This window comes from Prunus avium, chromosome 8 (assembly GCF_965620075.1).
Source record: "Prunus avium chromosome 8, drPruAviu1.hap1.1, whole genome shotgun sequence".
NCBI classification, from domain to species: domain Eukaryota; kingdom Viridiplantae; phylum Streptophyta; class Magnoliopsida; order Rosales; family Rosaceae; genus Prunus; species Prunus avium.
The window spans coordinates 196,146-219,461 of NC_142291.1; the positions used below are offsets into that span (position 1 = coordinate 196,146).

Genomic DNA, 23,316 nt, shown 5'->3' on the forward strand with positions numbered 1-23,316 from the left:
TCCCTTCGTCTTCTCTCCACCATGGCAAATGATTGTTTTTCAAAACCCTTCTATATGTTGTAAATCTCTTATGATTTTGGACGTTCTCTATCTTTTTTCTTCCATCCAAGAAATTCAAGCGGGGTAGTGCTGCTTAATAATGGTGAAGTGCAGCCGCTAACTTGGCGCTGCTTCCTGGATTGGACCCAGATAAAACCTTTTAAATGTAGCTGATACTAGCCACTCAGCCCCAGTTGCACTTGAAGAGAATGATGAATCCAATCCCAATATTAATCATCACTAATGATTGCGCAAATACTTCCTCCTAAATTTCCACACGTCGTGATACACATGCATACTAAATTCGGAAGCATCAATGAATTGGTCAATATATCTGTTACTGCACAAGGCACTCTACGGCCTTAAACATACCTCAAGAGCATAGTTTCACCCATTGGATTCCTTTTTGCTTACACAAGGATTTCCCACAGCCAATTGCTCTTTGTTTATTCATCGCTCCTCTCATCACAATATCAAAATGAAAAATTTTAAACGTCTACGAAAATGGGTACCCTCTTTTATTTACTAGTATTACATGAAGGTTCGAACCTAGGATCTCTACTCGCATCCCTCCATCCCTCCATCCCTCCATCCCTCTATCCATTAATAATGCTCTCCTGTTAAACTAGCTAAGTTAATCTGTCACATCTTGCGCACTTGCCAAAGAGAACACCCATCTGGGAAAGGCTCTTCTGGCCTCTTCTATTCTCTTTCTTTAGAGTTTTTCGCTAAAGCAAAGCCTTCTTGCCTTAGGAAAAAACAACACAAGGGTTTCCGCAAATTTGAATTTTGGAATCTTCCTGTAAAACTTAAGAAAATGAAGCACGTATTAAGCCTCACACTCGTCATATGACTTTGATCTTTCTATTACAACCTTGAACTTCTTATCCCTTCTCCTGACCTGCAAAATCAAAATGTTTAAAGTTTTTAGTTAACACAGCTCGAGAGCAAAACAGAACGAAAGCAATAGAGGAAAACTTCGCCCGGGAAGAAAAAACTGTTGTATGATAATCAAGCAACTATTGGCAAACAAAAAAACACAAGGTAATTTCAATATGCGTTCCCTCCTAGCAAATTATGATTTGGATTAAAACTTGCATCAACGAAACCAAATTCCAAGTAGTTATGAGTTACATAGCCCTCCTGGTGGTTTTCCAGAGCCACATGCTCAATTAAATCACACACTGCCAATATAAAAACAAAAACAAAAAATCCAAAACAATTATCTGTGATATGACATTGTTGGGTTGACAAAGGAAAATGAAATTGTCATCAATATATCAACCTTTAACTGGCCAATTGTTTAGCTAAAAGGGAAAAGAAAAATAAAGCAAAGGACAAGAATATGTCTTTGAGACCTAAAAACTTCAGAGGGATTATAGTTTAAGCTCGCTAGGTCAAGCCAATCAAACCACTACTTTTTTTGGCACATATACCAACAAAATAAAAAATAAAAAAAGGATGATGTGAATACTTACAAACAGTTAAAATTCTATAATTTTAACTATGCATCTTGATTTTATCTGACTTTGGTTGCTAGGAAATTTTCCTTGCTATAGAGTTATGATCATATCAAAATCTGAGAGGAGTAAATTGCCATATGCAAAACAACACTTCAAATTAAATCCACAAGATGTCAAAATATACAGCTACTGAGAGAATTACCTCGACCTGTGGGCTTTTGCCACGAAGCAGAATATCTACACTCTTTTCTGTCTGCCGGATGAGAGTAGAGGGAAAAGAGTATATTATATAAGTGAATAAGTTATTGCACGAACTAAAGAATAACTTATTCATATGAATAAAACAACTTATATATATAAGTTAATAACTTACATATGAAGAATTCACTTAATAAGTTAATTTACACACCTGATGTGTAACCCAATAGTGCCTCTGTCTCATCTCAATTAAGAATTCAAATGTTGGAGGTGCTTGCCTTTCAAGAATGGTTTTCTGAGATCTTCTAGCTTTGGCTTCACCATCTCCTAAAGTAACAGTTTCTACTCCTCCAACCTGAAAACAGAAATTACAAATTGGAAGTGCAACTTTTACCAAATCCTGCATCAAATTATTTATTTCTCATTGCACAGCCAATGGGGGCTGTTCTCTATAACTTGTTGGGCTGCAACTTCAATTTAATTGCACAACTTATCAACAAGAAAGGGAGTATAAGAGTACAAGACCCTCAAAATCATTTGACATATTAATTAAATCCTGACTGGCTTCACACATTACTCTGAACTTGCATACCAATAACCAATCTGGAATATTGATGTGTACAAGTCCATTAACCATGGTGACCAGCTCATCAGTGGTTCCCTTATTACTCTAATTTACTAGATCTTATAACGATTTCGATCTTCATTTGCTATTATCCAGGACAGTCCAATATGCAATAAGGGGAAGACAATCCAAAATTATGTTTGGATGTAATTTGGAATAAGAGAACTTCAAGCAGGAATAATTCCACATTGAGTTTCTTATAGAGATCAGAACAAACCAGATCAGATAGAGTAGGATTCTTTAGTATATTCTCAAGCTGCTGTCCATGAGCAGTAGCAATAAGCATGACCCCTCTCTGAGCAATCGAGCGACAAGCAAGAGCTTCAGCTGCTGTGCCGATCTCATCAACAATGATCGCCTCAGGCATGTGATTCTCTACTGCCTCTATCATAACCTTGTGTTGCATAGATGGTTCTGTTACCTGCATTCTCCGTGCTCCTCCTATTGCTGCATGTGGAATATTTCCATCCCCTCCTATTTCATTGCTTGTATCAATAATTACCTGTCCCAGTAGTGTTAGTGTTCTTTGAATCATGTGTTGAAATACAGATGCAAACACTTATAACAGAAGAGAGAGAGGAGGGAGAGAGGGAGTTGGCACCACATGATATAAGAAGAAGACAAAAAACTCAACTTACCACTCTTTTGTGAAATTCATCTGACAAGACACGAGCAATCTCGCGCAATACAGTGGTCTTGCCAACCCCAGGCCTTGACAAATTGAAGGACATCACCACTAAGGAATTATATATCACATAGTTTAGAAACATGCTAATACTTAAAAGCACATTTTTGGAAATCCTGTATCAATCAATAAGTTATTAGATTCTTTACTGAGTCACAGCAATGTTCATTGTTCACAGTGATCTTTGCCATATCCAAACTCTTCCTGTTTCTTTATTTTATTGAGCCACAGTTCACCAGGGAGGTACAAAACCACATTTGACATTGGCAAAAGCTGGAATGGCATTACAAGACCTCTTGATGTCATTTCTTAAGATCCAAAGAATGATAGATATAGCGCAGTTAAAGCTATCTCTTATTCTTTTTCAACTACTTATCCCCTTAGAAACCAGTCACACCCATGTGCAGGCTGTGCAAGACACAACATGGTAGTGTGATTTGTTTATATGCCATTACCCAACAACCCAATTGCTCCCATTGTAGCACATGTTTACCAGGACAACCTTTTTAACAACAATCAGATTACATACCTTCCAACAAACAAGATGCTCTTCTCATATTGAAGCATATCATAAAGCATGTCAATCTGACCACTTACAGCCCTCCCAACTCGGCAAGTCAATCCAACTATCAGCCCTTTCCTACTCTTAATAGCTGATATTCTGTGCAAGGTACCCTCAATGCCAGCTCTGTTATCTCCCCCAAAATCTCCAACAGCATTTTGAGCATGCTCCAACTCTTTCAACGATACCTGGGTAACAGCCATTTTGAATACATCAGTAAATCCAACTGAAGATTTTTTTTTTCTTTAAAATAGTGTGGGTGTGGGGGAATGTGTTGGGGGGAGGGAGGCCTGTGTAGTATACCATTCACTGTACCATTTGATTCATTGCAAGTAAGTTGCTGACTGCCCTAGAAAGTTAATTGAAGTGGAAGACTTAAACAATTTATAACCCCAAAAGTGTGGCTTTACCACTGTTCTCCTTAAATATTGGCCACCAAGTTCACCATGATAGCGTGCTTCCGGCATACGACCCAAATCCAATATAACCTATGGCATACATAAAGCATCGGATAATCATTCTGTAATAATATTTAAATAAATAAAAAAAACCAGAAAAACACAGGCTATCTAAATGCAAAATAGATACAAAAAGTGGGAGAATTGAGAAATGCCCCCTTTAAAGAAAACTTTGTTTTAAGTTTGCGATTGCATCATCAAGTGTGTCAACTAGAGATACACAAGTTTAACTGAGGCAGGGTGTTTCTATAATTGTATTGCAGTTGAAGAAGATAAACAAGTGATTCATACAACTGAGCAGTTGATAGATAGAGACTAGTCGATACTTGACAGACAATTCCAATGATAATTGAGCCTGAATCCTATCCTAGACATAAGAAAAATGAGGGAGATAGAGAGACCTCTAAGAGTCGAGCTCTTTTGGGCTCATTGAGAAGATTTTCGTGTAAATCATGTGGAAGAATCTGCAATACAAGGGAAACAAGACTTAAATTTTTAGAATCTGCAGAGTGAAACTTGAAAAGGAACGCCTGCCAAGAAATTAAAAGAATTTGGCGACAAGAAAAACGGAAAGGGAGACCTGCAACAAGGAGCGGAGATCGTCCTCATCATCCCGGACGACAACATCATGCTGCTGCTGCTGCTGATGTTGATCATCAAGGCAACTGGAACTGTAGCCAAAACCCATAGGCGCTCTCAATCCCACGCAGCACAGGGACAAGGAATAGGAGTTGGAATAGGAATAGGAATAGGATATGTTGTTGTTCTTCTTCTTGTAGTACAACTTGTTCTTCAAATTCAATAGCATCAAACTCGTCACTCCCGCAACCGCCACCGGGTTTGGGTTTACCCACAAGCTACTATGACAATGACTCATCATCCTGCTTCTGCTGCCGCCGCTGGTCTTCCCTTCTCTGCTGCCCTCTGGTCTTCAATCACTCTGCTCTTCAGGCCACAGCCCTTTTAACCTTAGCTGGGCCTGGCTGACTGGCGGCAACTGGGGAGGGATATAGAATACGATACAATCTTATTTTTCCTTTTTCTTTTATTTTTTGTTTTGAAGGGTAAGAAAATGTTTTATAACTTGAAAAAATTGAAATTTTTATTTGAATTTTATTTGTATGTTAAAAATTGAAATTGTGGGCCTAATGGGCATCCCAATTTTATTTAGTTTGTTCCAAAATTGAAATTGTGCTTTCCTTAGGCAGGCCCAAACCAAACCATTTCGGGAGCTCAAAAGACGACAAAGAAACACAAACACAGTGACCCAACAGAAACAGAGGAGAGAGACAGAGAAGGAAATGATGATGGGCAGGGGAGGCAGAGATAGAGAGGAAAGGGATGAGGAGGAGGGCAAGGGTTTGCTGTGGAAGCTTCCAGTTATCAAAACCCCGCAACTCGGGAAGGTGGGTCCCGCCTTTGGTGTCGGCGTTGGCTGTGGCTTGGGCTTCGGCGTCGGCCTCCTCGGCGGTACTTGGTTCTTCTTTCTCTCTCATTTTCTCACGTTGAATTGAGTTGAGTTTTCTGTTTGTTTATCCTAATTTAGGGTTAGACTGCCAATCAATTAGTTGCCACTGCCAGGCCTAGGTTTGTATAGAATATAGATTTTGGGTCCATTTAATTTAATTAGGGCACCGCCGCACCACATATTAATTGTCTGGCGACTTGAAATTTAGGTCGTTAAGCTAAGCAGTTCTTGAATCACCAGTGGCAGTGAGAGTGAGGTGATCATTTATACAGCTAGAGCCTAGAGCCTAGAGCCTAGAGCTAGCTACCCGATGCAATTCTTTTCTAGCTGCACCTGCACCACACGATTTTATCAACACCAGTGGCAGTGATCATTTGATCATTTCATATTTATCTTTCTGTGTTTGTGTTATGTTTGATGACACATATGGTTATTGCTTTTGGAAAACCAACTCTCTAGGCTTAGGATTTGGTCCTGGGATTCCTGGCTTACAAGTTGGCTTTGGCCTTGGTGCTGGATGTGGGGTCGGCTTAGGATTCGGCTACGGCGTCGGCAAGGGCATTGCTCATGATGACCATCGGAGATACTCTAATGTTGGCAATCTTTTTCAAGGAGCAAATGTTGGCATTTCTCGTGCTTCTGGAAATCTGCCTACTCAGTAAGTTTGCTGTTTTCCTTTGTCAATATTTTCTGGGGAGGGGACTTTTCTTTTTCTTGTTTTGTTTTTTGAAAAATAGAAAATAAACCCTAATGTAAAGAAACCGAAAAACCCATGTAACCTTGTTCTTCTGTTCAGTAAAAGTGTAAATCAACTTCGATCTGATTTATTTGTTGACGGGCAATACTAGGACCTTCTCTATCCAACAAGTTGCCAAATGATGCAGAAAATTGAAAAATTGTTTTGAAATCACCATTTTATAGGATACTTTTCCTGCTGTTCAAGTTTCTAATCCTCATTTGTATTGTATTAGTATATATACATGGGATGTTCATTTTTCGTATGTTTTCGTCAGGGATGATATTGGTGCACTAGTTGAGGAGCTTGTTGATAATACAAAGAAACTTGTGAGAGCTACTACAAGAGAAATGGACAAGTGGAGAAGATGAGTTCTCTTTTGTGACTTGAGCTTGCTGAGTTGTTAATGTAGATTTGAATTGATTATGATTTACTGAATACTGTTATGTAGCTAAGGTCTATTAGTACTCTCCTCTGCGTGAAAACGCCGTCTTTCTCGCATTACTTGTTTATAATCTTCTCTACAGACTATAGTTTCTTGAAATGAACGCTTAAAATGATTAGATCTCTGTGTTTTGAAATGTGCAATAAAAATGAGAAAGAAAGGTGCGCTTCTAGAAAGAATGAATTGTACAATTTTAGATCTATGTCTTTTACTTCAAGTTAAACAGAACATTTGTAAACATATGAAAGAATGTATAGCAAAATAGAATAGTTTATTCCTCAAAATCCTGACCAACTTTTTCTTCGTTGTCTGAGAATACTCATTTGTGTACAATATCTAACTTCAAAATTTGGAAAATGCCATTTATCTTAAAATTTCAAAGATACAAATTTTGATCTTTTGTAACGTTGAGGTCATCGTTGATACGCAAAGGGGCGATATCCTTTCCCTCATTGACAGGGAATCGTTACCTAAAGTTGGCATTTGGACGCATAAGTCTTCCCAATGTATAACCAAATTGATATTCAAGGTATCACAACAATGTTCTCTTATCAAACAATCTACATTGCCCACACTGGCACCTCTGCGAGGGGTTTTTTTTTTCCATGTGTCAAAAAGAGAGTAAAATTGTCATTGAAGGGTCTGAAACTTAAAGTAACGGTAGAATAAGCTCAATGTAATTTACCCAAGTAAAATATGGAGGATTTTACCTGATGATCTCCACTCTTACCTTAAACACCTAAGGGGAAAAAACAGTAAAAAAACAACGTCTTGGGTTTTATGCAGCAAATGGGTTGCTGTTGGGTATCTATGGTAAATTTGCAGATGAAAAAGAAAGGCTGAGAGTGAGAGTGAGAGTGAGTGAAGAAAGAGTCGAGACCATCAACATTGGATTGGATAGAAGATGTTATCTGAAGAGCATCCCACGTCAGCAGCATCATCTGCCAAATCAGCAAATCCACCCTATGAAATCATGGGAATGGATTGCGCAGGTTCATTGCAAACCAATCAAATCCTGCAAACAAAAATCCGACTTGGCACGTCCACATCCACCAGCTCAAGCTTATAGTATATCGCTTGTGAGCCATAGTTTCCACTACGTACTTACTGAGTGAGTCCTCCTCCTCCTCCTGAGCATAATTGGGGCAGGACGCCGGTAGCTGAGAGAGAGAGTAGTTGAGAGAGAGAGAGAGAGCAGGTGAAGGTCAAGGTTAAACTGAAATGGCTTCTCTGGCAGCATCAACAGCGGCTGCTTCCCTTGGTGTGTCTGAATTGCTTGGAAACAGTCTGAACAACTTTAGCGGCGCAGCCAGGTCGGCCCCTTCGGCCACCACCCCAGCCACCTTCAAGACCGTCGCACTCTTCTCCAAGAAGAAGGCCGCTCCTCCCAAGGCCAAGGCTGTTGCTCCTGCTGACGAAGAGCTCGCCAAGTGGTATGGTAAGTTGTTCATCATCATCTTCTTTTCTCCCTCCAATTATTAATAAATCAGTGCCATGCCATGCAGTTAATTAATTAATTCATCAGGTCCTGATAGAAGAATCTTCTTGCCTGAGGGGCTCTTGGACCGCTCAGAGATCCCAGAGTACTTGACTGGAGAAGTTCCTGGCGAGTAAGATATTAAACATCTCTATCTCTCTCTAGCTAATTGAAATTATTGAGCAATTACTTGAACCTCTAATTGAGTTGTCCATTACTTCATTTCATTGATATGATGTGCATGATCCAATGCAGTTATGGATATGATCCTTTTGGGCTAGGCAAGAAGCCAGAAAACTTCAGCAAGTAATACTCTCTCTCTCTCTCTCTCTCTCTCTCTCTCTCTAGACTAGAGATATGATTTCTTTCTCCTGCAGTTAATTTTCATTAGGATGGAAACAAACAGATGATCAATTTAATTGGTGACATGTGGGGGTAATTAATACCGTGGTGTCTTTGAATAATGTTAATGCAGATACCAAGCATATGAGCTAATCCATGCTCGGTGGGCTATGCTTGGTGCTGCCGGATTCATCATCCCAGAGGCCTTCAACAAATTTGGTGCTAACTGCGGCCCTGAGGCTGTCTGGTTCAAGGTTTGCATTTAGTTTAATAATTCAATTAAACATTGTTTTTCATATCGGAGTAGAAGCGTTCAACTTATCATGACTCTTACTGTATTATTACCCATGAATGCAGACAGGAGCTCTACTCCTTGATGGGAACACATTGAATTACTTTGGTAAGAACATACCTATCAATCTCATCTTTGCTGTTGTTGCTGAGGTTGTTCTTCTAGGTGGAGCAGAATACTACAGACTCACAAACGGCTTGGTACGTAACTAGAATTCATTTTAATTTTATAGTTTACTACCCTGATTTCATCATTGCTGTTATCTAAACTAATAAATTCTGAGTAAACCCACATAAGATGTTGGAACTTTTCAAATTTTAGTCCGAGTATTTTAGTGTACAAGATAATTGATCATATCAAAATTCACACACTACTAGTCATAATCTGCCAGACTGCCTGCCTTATATCTGCACTGTCAACCCGGGAGCAAATCCCTTAAACTAAAGTCAAAATTTCACTTGCTTCATGGGACAATTTGAAAAATCTGAGGTTGAAGACAATGATAGTGGGATACAGCTCATGCATATGCTGGTAGATATATATATGCCCTTTTAAGAAAAATAATAACGCAATCAATAAAAAAGAAAGGATTACTTGAATTAAGGATGACAATCTCGTGACTCTGTTGTGTGATTTTCCTGGTAGGATTTGGAGGACAAGCTTCACCCAGGTGGTCCTTTTGACCCATTGGGGCTCGCTAAGGATCCAGACCAGGCTGCATTGCTAAAGGTGAAGGAGATTAAGAACGGAAGACTTGCCATGTTTTCCATGCTTGGTTTCTTCCTGCAAGCTTATGTCACCGGAGAAGGTCCTGTCGAAAACCTAGCAAAGCATCTCAGTGATCCCTTCGGCAACAACTTGCTTACTGTGATTGGTGGCTCTGTGGAAAGAGCTCCAACCCTGTAATTTTAAGTTTCCTCTTGCCGCTCCACTCAAAATTCAAGTGCATTTGTATATCACATTCAGTCCTCTTTAAGGCATTTAACCTTAATCCTTGAATGGAATTGCAGCTGCTTTTCATTTTATATATAGAGACCTACCATAACATAACCTACGGTTTTAGTGTCTGTCAAACTATATATGTTCTTCCGGCCAAAATTATCATGCTCTGCATATCCTTGACATCCAATTTTCTCAATGATCAATATCAAAATTTGTTCTTCTTTAATAACTTGGCTGTTTGCTGTTACAAGAGTTAATTTGAAACCCTTCAAATAAATAATACTATCAATGATATGAGATGACAGTTTCCAGAAAGGTTATACCATTACAATTCCTAAGCAATGAGAGCTACCAAAATAGAGATTTTAGTATGCAAACAACCAGAGTTTCAAGGAAGTTGAGCCACGAAGAGAATAACAAAAGTAGTAGAATTCTATAGTGAGATGTGGCGCTATATCTGAACCGTTTGATCAAATTAATCAATTTAATCCAACGATTAAAAAATAAGACCTTATCTAACGACATTAGATAACGCCCTCACTATAGAATGATTCTGACAAAGTAATATGAGATAAAACAGACCAGATAAGCAAGTATGAGGCCCACGAATGGGCTTGTGCAGGACAGGAGCCCATCGGATCCAATAACGACCATAGGGCTTGTGGGCCGTAGACCCAATGTTTGAGTTTGACTGATGAGCCGCCGGCCCTACTTCGGTTCCCTTTCATGAACAAAACTTGCCTAATACAAAACTCCATCCTTGAATCTTGATTCACCCTCTTCTTCGATTCTCAGGCTCTCAGCTTGTTAAAAATGGCGGCCATCGCTCCATCCTCTTCCTCCTTTTCAAATCCCTCTCCTCTCCCTTCTTCAACAAATTCCCAAAACAACACTTCCAGATTTACCCGCCCCTTTTCCCCTTTTCCCCAGAAGCCCACTCTCTACCGCCCTCTCCACATCTCCAATTCTCTCTCTCCCAAACCCAAAGCAACGAGCACCGGCAGCATCACCACCACCCCTATTACCACCACTTCAGACCCACAAACTTTCATTTCCCGATATGCCCCTGATGAGCCAAGAAAGGGCGCGGATGTCCTGGTGGAGGCCCTCGAACGCCAAGGCGTCACCGACGTATTCGCCTACCCTGGAGGCGCATCCATGGAGATCCACCAGGCCCTCACGCGCTCCTCCACCATCCGCAACGTCCTCCCTCGCCACGAGCAAGGTGGCGTCTTCGCTGCCGAGGGCTACGCGCGCGCCTCCGGCCTCCCCGGTGTCTGTATTGCTACCTCTGGCCCTGGTGCCACCAACTTGGTCAGTGGCCTCGCCGACGCACTCCTCGACAGCGTCCCCGTGGTTGCTATCACTGGACAGGTCCCCCGCCGCATGATCGGCACCGACGCTTTTCAAGAGACACCCATCGTTGAGGTAACCCGATCCATCACCAAACACAATTACCTTGTTCTTGATGTAGAGGAAATTCCTAGAATTGTTCGTGAGGCTTTTTTCTTGGCCACCTCAGGCCGACCAGGCCCAGTTTTGATAGACATACCCAAAGATATACAGCAACAGCTTCTAGTTCCCAATTGGAACCAACCCATGAGTCTACCCGGCTACATGTCTAGGTTGCCCAAGTCCCCCGCTGAGTCCCATTTGGACCAGATTGTGAGGTTGGTATCTGAGTCGAAGAAGCCGGTTTTGTATGTTGGTGGAGGGTGTTTGAACTCGAGCGACCAGTTGAGGCGATTTGTGGAGCTTACCGGGATCCCCGTTGCGAGTACTTTGATGGGTCTCGGGGCGTACCCGTGCTCTGACGAATTGTCCCTCCAAATGCTTGGGATGCATGGGACTGTGTGTGCTAATTATGCTGTGGATAAGTCTGACTTGTTGCTTGCTTTTGGGGTGAGGTTCGATGACCGTGTCACAGGGAAGCTCGAAGCATTTGCTAGCCGCGCTAAGATTGTTCACATTGATATTGATTCAGCAGAGATCGGAAAGAATAAGCAGCCTCATGTGTCAGTTTGTGCAGATGTGAAGTTGGCATTGGCAGGGATAAATCGAATATTGGTAGGCAAAGGAAGCAAGCTTAAACTAGATTTCTCAGCTTGGAGGGAGGAGCTGAAAGAGCAGAAGGTGAAGTTTCCATTGAATTATAAGACTTTTGGGGAAGCCATTCCTCCTCAGTATGCGATTCAGGTCCTTGACGAATTAACGGATGGGAATGCAATTATAAGCACTGGAGTTGGGCAGCATCAAATGTGGGCAGCTCAATTTTACAAATACAGGAGGCCTCGCCAGTGGTTGACGTCAGGGGGATTAGGGGCTATGGGTTTTGGATTGCCTGCTGCTATCGGGGCTGCTGTTGCAAATCCAGATGCAATTGTTGTTGACATTGATGGCGATGGGAGTTTCATGATGAATGTCCAAGAATTGGCAACTGTCAGGGTAGAGAATCTTCCCGTTAAGATAATGCTGTTGAATAATCAGCATTTGGGTATGGTTGTTCAGTGGGAGGATCGCTTTTATAAGGCGAACAGGGCTCACACTTACTTAGGGAACCCATCAAACGAGTCTGAGATATTCCCTAATATGCTCAAGTTTGCAGCAGCTTGTGGGATACCAGCTGCGCGTGTGACGAAGAAGGAGCATCTGAAGGAAGCAATTCAGAAAATGTTGGACACTCCTGGTCCATACTTGTTGGATGTAATAGTGCCCCATCAAGAGCATGTCTTACCTATGATTCCTAGCGGTGGTGCTTTCAAAGATGTGATAACTGAAGGTGATGGAAGATCGTCTTATTGATTTCCTGGCCACCATCCTTCGTATCTACAATTTTGAGATGTGCTTTAAGTGTTTAGTTTATCTAATTGTGTAAAATAAACTTATCGTTTCTATGCAAAAAAAGTTATGTAGATGCTATCTCCTACTTCACTTATTTGTTTATGTATTAAATGTATATTGTATAAGAGATCAATCCCCAGCTTCCTAAAGAAAATGCTAATAGTTAAGATGGTATTCTTTGTTTAAAGTGAATTAGGTGATGCAGCAGGTCGATTGCTCAAGGTTACGTTTGTTTCAATACTCGCTAATTTGTTCTCTGCTGGGATTAATTTGTTTATAGAATTTGTTGGTTGATTGAGTAGGTATTAAAAGTTGATTTCATATGGATTTATTCAATACCGCTGGTACTGCCACTGTAAGTATATATTTGTTGGTTTCTACTTTCTAATTTTTAGGCAGTTTTTTTGGACCCTAAATTGAAGGCTTGCAGCTTGATTCATTGACAGTGTTGTTGGTACGGCTACCGTTAATGTCAACTTTTTCTTGGTTGCTTTCTAAAGTTGACACTTCATTGATAGGGTTCGTCATCGAGTCAGGCTGGGCTGAAATTTTTGAGTTCTAGCTGCGTTTTACAGGCTTTTTAAATTTTTCATATTGGGCCAAAGTTTCAAAGGGCTTGATTTGGACAGAACTATCTGATCAGGTCGGGCTTGTTTAAAAATAATTAATTAAATTTCTAAGTCTTTTAAATTTTTTTGTTACATATTTTTTGTCAAAAGTGATGGATAAAGAGTTTTCTCTTAAACAATAGTATAAATTACTACATAACTTAAGAAAACAAAAATATAATAACCAAACTCTTTTACTAAACCTACACCAATAGCCAATATATTTTAAAAAAAATATTATACCTAAAAATGAATTTTATGAAAATGTGTTACTTCTACGCCTATCTCAAATTAGGATTGATATTATGAAAATTAAAGCAATTTTGCCACTAAGATTAATAAAGCCAAAATAAGCTTTCAAATTCTTTATTGAACCATTAAATTTGAACTTGTCAAAAAATAGGCACTAAAAGATTATTGTATATATTGCTTGTTTCCCACTCACCTTTTATCCACCTGTTGAGGCCCAAAAAAGTCACGAGAGGCCCAAAGACATTTAAGGCCCGATATAACATATAATTTTGGTCATGCGTTAATCCAAGCTATGTTTTGGGAATTAAATAAATAAATAATAGTGTCCATGCCATGCAAAGCCAATAATACATTTTGGATTATTATCACAAAAGGTCCCTAAGGTTTACGAAACTATCAGATTTCATCCTTAATGTTTTTTTGTGTCATTAGTGGTCCTCAACGTTAGTATGTATGATCACAAATGGTCCCTGCCGTTAGATTCCGTCAAACACTCCGTTAGTTTGCTGATGTGGCATATATATATATATATATATATATATCACAAAACATCCCTGAGGTTTACACACCTATCACAAATGGTCCCTGCAAATTTTTTTAATTTTTTAAATTTAAAATTCATAAAATTTTGGTTTTATTTTTAAAATTATTTTAAAATATATATTGTATTTTAAATACACATGACACTATATTATTTTAGATGTGGGCTCCACATAGATGCCACATCAACAAACTAATGGAGTTTTTAAAAAATAATTTAAATTCATAAAATTTAAAAATGAAAAAAACCAAGGGTTTAGGGATTATAAATGGTCCTTAAGGTTAAAATCCTTATATAAATGGTTTTTTCATTTTTAAATTTTATGAATTTTAAATTATTTTAAAAAAACTTCATTAGTTTGTTGGTGTGACATGTATGTGGAGCCCACATCTTCAAAAATATAGTGTCATATGTATTTAAAATACAATATATATTTTTAAATAATATAAAAAAGAAAACCAAAATTTTATGAATTTTAAATTAAAAAATTAAAAAATTTCGCAAGGACCATTTGTGATAGATGTGTAAACCTTAGGGATGTTTTGTGATATGTATATATGTCACGTCAGCAAACTAACGGAGTTTTTGACGGAACCTAACGGCAGGGACCATTTGTGATTATACATACTAACCTTGAGGACCACGAGTGACACAAAAAAACATTAAGGATGCAATCTGATAGTTTCGTAAACCTTAGGGATCTTTTGTGATAATAAGCCATACATTTTTCAAATGTCAATCACCTATCAAGCTTACATGAACCCAAGTCATGTGGTTACGGGGCTTGCATGATGGATTGTGCTGTGGAAGGTTACGGAGGTTCACAAGGCTCACGGAAGCTCTTGGATAATGGAGACTTTGGGTTAGCTACTTGGGAGCACCAAAGTCCAAGCCCATTACTTAGAGTTCTCTGTAGGGGTCTTTTTCTTCCAGCAGCCAAACGAATCGGCTTGGGCTGCTATAAAGGATGAACATATGAGATTGCCCCCCTGTGTCTGAGTTCGAAGATCAAGCCCCAAGAATGTCTCGAAAAGGTAGTGAAGCCTTAGGAAACTCCTTGGTTACCTTCACCAACGAAAATAACAACAACTTACAGATAAATATTTAGGCTTGGCATGAGAAGCTTGTGGCATGGGAGCTGAGCATTCGTGAGTTTAGCATGAGAGAGAGAAGGCTTGGGTTTCCTATGAGAAACATAGGCTCGAAGTAAGGGGAAGAGAGAGTTTTTGGGAGGATTTGTTGAGGAGAGAGAGGAAGAGATGAGGAAGAGGAACGGGTGGCTTGAGCAAGTTTCCGGCAGCTTGACGAAAGTTCTATCAAGTACTGGAACAGTTCTGCCAAGAGTGAAAATGGGGAAGAATGATGAATAGTGCATGAAATTGCTAGGTTTTGAAGACGAGAGGGAAGCTTGCTCTCTGGATATGTGTTATGAGAGAGAGGGAGGAAGAAGATGAAAGCATGGGTGGCTTTAGCATATTTCTAGCAGCTTGACGAAAGCTTCGTCAAGCTTCTGGGCAATTTGACAGAAGAGAAAATGGGAAGCAATGGAAGAACAAGGCTTGAAATTGGAGGGTTCCAGAGATGAGAGATGATGCTTGCTCTCTCTGGATGTGGGTTTTGAGAGAGAGAAAGGAGGAAGATGGAAGAACAAAGCATGAAATTGAAGGATTCCAGAAGGGATGCTTGCCTTCGATTGGTTTTTTGTTGTGTTTTGCTGGGAAGAAAGTGGCTCCTTTTATAGGCGTTAAAAACCTTAATTTTTTCAAGCCACCCTCTCCCTTTTTCCTCACTTTCTTCCATTTGCTCTTGTTTGGTGAAATTTCCCTAGCCTGAACCCATAGGCACACAACTTTTTGGGGTTCCAAGGCCCTCTAGTAGCTGGACTTCTCCATGTGGGTAAGGAGCCACCCACTTTTCCTTCTTGTTTTCTCACTAAAGCTTGTAGAGGAAAGAATGGGTAAGAGTGCTGGTCAAAAGGTGATTCCATCAGCACATGGTTTTGCTTGGTTTTGGTGGTTTGGCTTCGATCTGGTTTTAAGAAAGGTGCTGGATATTTCCACGATGTTGGATATAAGACGCTAGGCTGTTTTGTTTCTAGCAGCTGGAAGTTTTGGCTGATGTGGGATTTTTCAAGTGTTGTGGGCTATTAGGTTTTCTTAAGGTGATGGGCTATTAGGTTTTTCTCTCATGCTTACCCATATGTTTGGGCTCAAGGAATGGGCTTGAGTTTTGGTGCTCCCAAGTGGCCCAAAACTTCCACTCCTTGGACCATCAATGGGCCTCGTGAATACTCGTAACCATCCATACCACAACCCGCTCAGCAAGCCCCAAGCGTTCGCGTGGCTTGGGCCCACTTAAGCTTGTAGCATGGCGTGTTGCTTCTTTGCTTGGCGTGGCATGTGTGCAAGCGCCTATGACGAACTTTTGGGTGCCCAAATTGGGTTTCTTCTCGATAAGGTATAGCATTAGGCCGAGATTATATTTGGGCCTAGCCTTGGATTTTTTGGGCCTCAACATTCTCCAATGTGGGTAAGCAAATAAGATATTTTCCAAGCATTTCCTTTTATCAATAGGAAATAGTCATTTTCCAAATGCCTAGCTTTACCCATTAGAAATAAGCCTTTTCCAGCACTCCCTATTACCCATTGGAAACAAGCCAATTCTGACACTAACCTTTACCCGTTGGAAATAGTCATTTTCCAATGCTTAGTTTTACTCATTGGAAATAAGAATGTCCCAATGCTCCCTTTTACCCATAGGAAATAAACTAGTTCCAACACTTCCTTTTACCTATTGGAAACCAAAGAGAGCCTTCCCCCTCTATAAATTGGGAGGCATTTGCCCAGCCAAAACCAGCCTATCTTGGTTGTTACAAGCTTCTCAACAACCATGAGAACTCATCTTCTTTTCTCTTTTTGGCTGCTGCAAGCATTCCAGCAGCCATCCCAACCATCAACCTCCATCTTTTGACTGCTGCAAGCATCCCAGCAGCTGTCAACCAACATTTCTTGGTTGCTCAAGCCCCCAGCAACCATCGAACCACTTTCCTTCCTCCCTTTGGCTGCTACAAGCATTCCAACAGTCATCCTAGCTATTCCTCAACCATCATACCAAGATTTTCTTTCCTCCTCATACCCTTCCAAGCTATAAATACCATAGCCTTCAAGCCTCAAGCTTTTCCTCTCATCCTCCTCTTGAAACTCTTAAATCCATAGCCATAGCTATAGCCATAGCCATAACCACAAATAACAAATCATCAACACCCTAAACTCAAGCATATCCAACACCAAGCCAAGCACATGCATTCTTATTTGCTAAACTTGTGAATCTTTAGCTCCCACACTCCAAGCTCTCATGCCAAGCTAATATAATCTCATATCTACATCAGCAAGTCATCTTCAACTTTTCGTCAAGCTGCCGGAAACGTCAACATCAAACACGCAGCCGCTGGAAGAAGAACAGAGTACCCCCCTGGGACATACTTTTCCCTCGGGATGCTTTGGGCCTAGTCCTCGCTAACTTAGAAAAAGGGGCACCAAAGGCTTAATCCACCACTCTATGGCGGTTCGAGAATCAACAAGCCCGGACAAGCTTTCTGACGGAAAAAGACCCCAACATAAATGGCGACTCTGCTGGGGACTAGGCCATTAGTCTTGTAGTGGCTCCTGAAAAATCACAAGCTTTAAAGTCAGTATTCATGCAACTGCACTACAAGAAAATTTGAAGATAAGAGCATTCTCTTTGATTTTGCTTTGTTAAGTTGTTCTGAAAAAATAAAAAAGGATGCAAAAGCATTTCTAATATTTTTCTCTTATGTTGTAGACATACCTTCAAAGACAAAACATCTTGCGAAAGGCCTATGGGGGCTTAGGCAAATCCATCACAGCAAACTACACATGCAAACTCCAAATGACTTTGGGACTTCATGCCAAGCAAAGGGGAGAGACAAGAATCTAGAAGCTGCTGTAAATTTCAGTTTTCCTCCTCATCTGGAGAAAAACAAGCTGTATGCATCTCTTCCAGCAACTCGCTTTGCCTCTTCCTTCTCATCTTCAATCTACTTCTTTCAAAGATCTTCTTTGAAGCAAGTTGCATGAGAAAAAAAAAAATACAAGCAGGCCTCTACTCTATTTCTCCACCCTAAGTAAGCCAAAGAGAATACAACCCAACTATGCAACCAATTGCTGACCCCAACAAGCTGACTTGGGGGCTTCATGCCAATCAAATTCAAAGAAGGACACCATGCCATCCAAACAAGCAAACCCATCCACCTTTTTTGCCATACAATATAAATCATCTCTTTGATTACAACAAGCCATATACCTCTGAGTTTCCACCAGTAATTAGCACACCTAGTCTTTGTCAAAAATCAATTTTGCAATTCACTCCCAAACATTATGCCTTTTCGAGACCTCAACCTCTTGGGGGCTTACCCATGTTAAAACATGCTACCATTCAGACTCATGCAACCCCGTGCTGTAAATGACCAAACAGGACCTCTGCAACATGCCAAGAAGGAAATTACAACATGCCAAGCAAATCGATCAAGCCAAATTTGCATGAAAAAAAAAAAAACCAACTCAAGCACAAGTCAAGCATCTAGCACATAAATTTTAGGGAACTTCAAATTTTCTCATGTCATACCAGGCTATACCTTGATTCCAAGGAATTGTATGACTCAACTTCATTCCATTCTCATGCCAAACCAAGCTAAATCTTGATTAGATTATCTACATCCTGAGAGCATGTCCAAGCTATATCATTCCAAGCCAAGTTACATTCTTCCAGCACCTACTCCATAAGCAAAGAATTTCCATCACATGCCCTATTTCAAACATCCTTCCAGCACATGCCCTATTTCAAACATCCTTCCAGCACATGCCTAATTTCAAAACATCTTGCCAGTTTCAAATCCTCCAGAAGCGTTCATATCGCAAGTCAAGGTGCAAGCAAAACTCACCTTCATGCTGTCAAATTCCTAGCAAATTAGTAAGAAGATGACACTTCTCATGCTTTGGAGCCTCTCAATCAAGTCTGAAAAAGATACATTAGCCAAGAATCAGCCGCTGGAAAGGGATGCTTATTTTATGAAGATGAATGCTTCATCAACCAAGTATTTGATAAATTCACATGGCATAAAACCAATCCACAGCCCAAGAAATTTCATTTCATTCAAGCATTCCAAGCAATTCAAGCATTTCAAGCAAATTGAAGAACTCATGCTCTTGCGACAAAACCATACAACATCATGCTCTCACGACAATATTGCTCAAGATCAGGCTGAGTTTTTTTTAAGGTTTTTCTCGAGATCCTAATGGGCAGGACTAGAACTAGTGCCTCTGAGGGTGCAGAGGTAGATGGTGTCAATGTCGCCGGCACTGATGCGGAGGAGGAAAGGGACTAGGGTTGGAGCGAGAGGGGGTGGGGAACTGGCCGTGGGGGTGGTGAAGGTACTGGATTCTTTTAAGCTTTATATATAGGATAAACGACAAAAGACCCCCTGAAAGTTTGGAGTCATTCTCAATATGGGCTATGGGATTTGAATTTCATCAATTTACACCCCCAATGTTTTCAAATCTGACCAATTTAAACCTTCCGTTAAGTTGACCGTTTGGTCAGACGTTAACTGATGACGTGTCCACTGTGGGACCCACCTACTAACCAATCCTTGAAAATAAATAAATAATTAATTAATTAAATATATATATTTACACCGCCGAAAACCAGGCGCCTTCACCACCCCCCATTCCCAGTTCCCCACCCTCTCTCGCTCCAACCCTAGCCCCGTTCCTCCTCCGCATCAGTGACGGCAACATCGACACTATCTACCTCTACACCCTCAGACATCGATTCCAATCCCACCCATCATGATCGCGAGCAAAACTTTTAAAAAAAACCCAGCCTCTTCCCTACCCAACAACCCAGAGGCCCCACCACCACCCCCTTTCGCACGAACCCCAGCCCCTTTTGTCCTTTGTTGCATCGGTGCTGGCGACATCGGCACCATCTACCTTTGCACCTTCAGAGGTACTGGTTCCAGTCCCGACCATCAAAATCACGGATGTTCGTCTTCCTTGTGCTTTTAGGCCATGAAATTCGTAAACAAGAAGGCTCTAGCGTTGAAGATGCTCATTTTGCTTCTGAAGAGGAAAAGGAGAATCATTTGCCTCCTCAAGTTGAAGTGGCACAAGATATCGAAGATTGGCCTAGTCCCTTTTCTACGGCCATGAAAATCATTAAAGATCGAGCAGCAAAAAATGCCCAACTGCCCTATAAAGACCAGACCAAACCACCATTCGTTAAATGGGTTCCTAAAAGTTTTCAGGATCATCCCCTCTCAAAAAATTTGATCCCCTCATTGCAAGATCTGAGTTTGTCTTTTCTTGCTAAGAATGCTGATGCAATTGTTTCACTTGAGCATGTTGCAGATGCTTTGAGATACCTGCTTTGTCAGATGCTCTGTGATTCTTGAAAAATGAACAGTCATTTCTTTGAGCTTCTTGTTCAAGGATTGCCAATAGAGGTTCGCATAAGGGATTGCTCATGGATGACAGAGGAGCAAGTGGGTTATGATGTCAATCTGCCTTTTTTTATTTTTAAATTTTATGTAATTTTATATATATATATATATATATATATATATATATATATATATATATATATACTAAATTGGTTAGTTGGTGGGTTCCACAATGGACACATCATCAGTTAACATCTGACCAAACGGTCAACTTAACGGAAGGTTTAAATTTGTCAGATTTGAAAACATTGGGGTGTAAATTGATGAAATTCAAATCCCATGGCCCATATTGAGAATGACCCCAAACCTTCAAGGGGTCTTTTGTCGTTTATCCTTATATATATATATATATATATATATATAATGTTATTTTTTATATAAAAAATTTGGGATTGGTTAATAGGTGGGTCCCACAGTGGACACTGTTTGGGCTCAAATTTGACACGCCGAAAACAAAAGCCCACACCATCTCCTAGGCCGCTTGTTTCAGTCCACCTCAAGCCCATCAGCGCGACCCAGCCCATTAAGCGAGTGGACAGGCCAAAAACAATAAACTTGGCCCAAAACGTTAAGAGGCCTGGGAACAATGGAAATCAAAAAACAACTTGGGCCTTGGAAGAACTAGAATGGGGCTCAAAAAACACCCAGCTAATCTTTTAAAACAGTCCCACGTGATCTCTGACTAAAAAGAGTCAACAAAATCGGCTGAAGTCAGGATTGAACAGGAACAGGTATGAAAGAATGACGTTTCTGAAAAACTCTGTTGCCACGAGACCAAGTCCCGTTTTGACAGAAGATATCATGCTAAAGCGCCATTTTCAGAGAATAAGTGCACGCTGTTTCTATAAAAGGGAGATAAAGCGGGAAACAGGGAGTTGTTCAAAAACTGGGAACTTGCCATCACAAGCTTCAGACTCGTGCAAAAACAGTTGAAATGGAAGAACAGTATGGCACCACACCAAAACGCAGGGAAATGATCACTCCAAGAAACTAATTGAAAAGTGCTCGCGTGCCAAAAATGGATGGAACTCCTGTTGATTCTAATTAAAAATTAAAAAGGTCTTTTAGTTACTTGCCGCCCACTCTCAAAAATATTCCCTATAAAATATAAAGAGAGGGTGAACGCATCAAGGACACCCAACCAACTCAACCAAAACTCAGTCAAAAGACAAACACTCAAAATGATCACTTGATCACAAGAGCTCCAAGCTAAGTCCAAACAGACCCAGAGTCTGAAGCATCTTAATTTCAAAAGCTTTTCAACAAGCTTGCAGAATCATCCTGTTTTTCTCCCAGCAAAGACAGCTGAACCACTGTTTCTGATTTGAATTCCAGTCCACAAATCAACAATAACGAGGTCTCTCTCTCGTTACAAATTTGGTTCAGCAGAGCTAAGGCAAGCAGAGTTTTGAGTTTTCTCAAATATGAAAACCTCAACAAATTTATGAAGAGCCCTGACTAAGCAGCACAGGTATTACATCCCATTTCCAGCTCGAGTCCAGCCACTTCTGCCCCTTTCAGACTAGAGAAGTCTCAGTTCTGCCCATCCAAAAGCCTTCCAGGGTTCGAAATAGATTAAAGCTCTGCCAAACTCAAGCTTTGGTATCGATTTGCAGCTGAAGCCTAGCAGTTGAAGTTGTTAAAAGTCCAGTCCAGCCCAGGCGTATCCAGTCCAGCCCAGAACAGAAGCAACTATCCAGACAGAAATGGAAGCACAGCCCTCTTCTTGTCCTTGTATAGCTAGTTTTTCCCTTTCTGAGTCTTGTAAAAGGGAGTTCTGCCTGAAATTGGTTCAATCTGTCATCTTTCATTCTGGCCAGAACTACCGGTTTTTGTACTGAGGAAAATTGTCAAAGTCCTTACCAGTCTAAGGCATAGAAAAGAACTTACTTGGGAGATATTCCTCACCCAAATTCACAATCGTTTGTTCACAGTCAATAGCTTGGGGCGCAAGTTATTTTTTACTCTCAAGTCTGTTAGAATTAAAAAATTGCTAACGGTGGCACGCTCGACACACAAAGAAAGTTGATTTATTGACCAACCATGGTCTTTGGATTAATGGGGAACTTTACCCTACCATCACAGGTACACAAAAAGGGGTGAACAGACACGTCATCAGTTAATGTATGACCAAACGGTCAACTTAACAGAAGGCTTAAATTGGTCAGATTTGAAAACATTGGGGTGTAAATTGATGAAATGCAAAGCCCAAGGCCCATATTGAGAATGACCCCAAACCTTGAGGGGGTCTTTTGATGTTAATCCTAAATTATTTTAATTAAGTATAAAATGAGGTTATGGAGTGCATAAATTAAATCTTAAAAAAAGGACATAGACGAGCAGGCCTTGGGCGGTCCTAGGTCAGGTTGGGTCGTGAGCTTCAAATCCTAAGCCCAAATCCTACCCAACCTTAGAGCAGGGCGGGCCAATCTATTCTAACCATTGGGGCAGGGTAGGCTTGTTGGGCTTCGGGCTACCTACTTCAACCTGCGGGCAAAAAAATTTCCCCTCTATAGGCCTCTCAATGGGTTCGTAAGTTTGGTTAGGTCTTATGGAGGTAGTTTAGGAATAGATGGGTATTTATTTATAGTAATTTTCTTAATTTCCTCATCGATATTGTCCCTCATTTAACCACCCGACGAAATGTGTGAGGTTTTATACAAAAAGCCCCAATGGTATTAGTAATGGAACCATTTATTATGTATTTTATTTTATTTAGTAAGTTTCTACTTCAATATTCTTCAACAGTTATTTCATCGGACTGGGTTCTGCTATCAACCAATTCCCAATAGTGATATATGGTCATGTTTCATTAATTCTAA

The 23,316-nt window shown here is 40.4% G+C and overlaps 4 protein-coding genes across 4 annotated transcripts; 3 read left to right on the forward strand and 1 right to left on the reverse strand.

The window, feature by feature from the left end:
* Positions 1-356: 356 nt before the first annotated feature.
* LOC110755949 (P-loop containing nucleoside triphosphate hydrolases superfamily protein) lies at positions 357-5,078 on the reverse strand. Its single transcript, XM_021957276.2, has 9 exons — positions 4,611-5,078; positions 4,432-4,494; positions 3,983-4,060; positions 3,540-3,760; positions 2,964-3,036; positions 2,543-2,827; positions 1,912-2,055; positions 1,705-1,755; positions 357-940 (listed from the first exon to the last, which is right to left on the reverse strand). The coding sequence occupies exons 1-9, from the start codon at positions 4,908-4,910 to the stop codon at positions 869-871; spliced, it is 1,287 nt and encodes a 428-aa protein (XP_021812968.2). The 5' UTR covers positions 4,911-5,078; the 3' UTR covers positions 357-868.
* A 205-nt stretch (positions 5,079-5,283) lies between these two features.
* On the forward strand, positions 5,284-6,797 carry LOC110755920 (glycine-rich protein). Its single transcript, XM_021957243.2, has 3 exons — positions 5,284-5,500; positions 5,958-6,156; positions 6,512-6,797. Exons 1-3 carry the CDS (start codon positions 5,332-5,334, stop codon positions 6,603-6,605), a joined length of 462 nt encoding a protein of 153 aa, XP_021812935.1. The 5' UTR covers positions 5,284-5,331; the 3' UTR covers positions 6,606-6,797.
* Positions 6,798-7,764: 967 nt separating this feature from the next.
* Positions 7,765-9,817, forward strand: LHCB5 (light harvesting complex of photosystem II 5). Its single transcript, XM_021957242.2, has 6 exons — positions 7,765-8,117; positions 8,205-8,289; positions 8,412-8,462; positions 8,632-8,752; positions 8,856-8,990; positions 9,436-9,817. Exons 1-6 carry the CDS (start codon positions 7,901-7,903, stop codon positions 9,694-9,696), a joined length of 870 nt encoding a protein of 289 aa, XP_021812934.1. The 5' UTR covers positions 7,765-7,900; the 3' UTR covers positions 9,697-9,817.
* A 657-nt stretch (positions 9,818-10,474) lies between these two features.
* On the forward strand, positions 10,475-12,765 carry LOC110755927 (acetolactate synthase 3, chloroplastic). The gene has a single exon (XM_021957253.2). It carries the CDS (start codon positions 10,546-10,548, stop codon positions 12,532-12,534), a length of 1,989 nt encoding a protein of 662 aa, XP_021812945.2. The 5' UTR covers positions 10,475-10,545; the 3' UTR covers positions 12,535-12,765.
* The last annotated feature ends 10,551 nt before the right edge of the window (positions 12,766-23,316 follow it).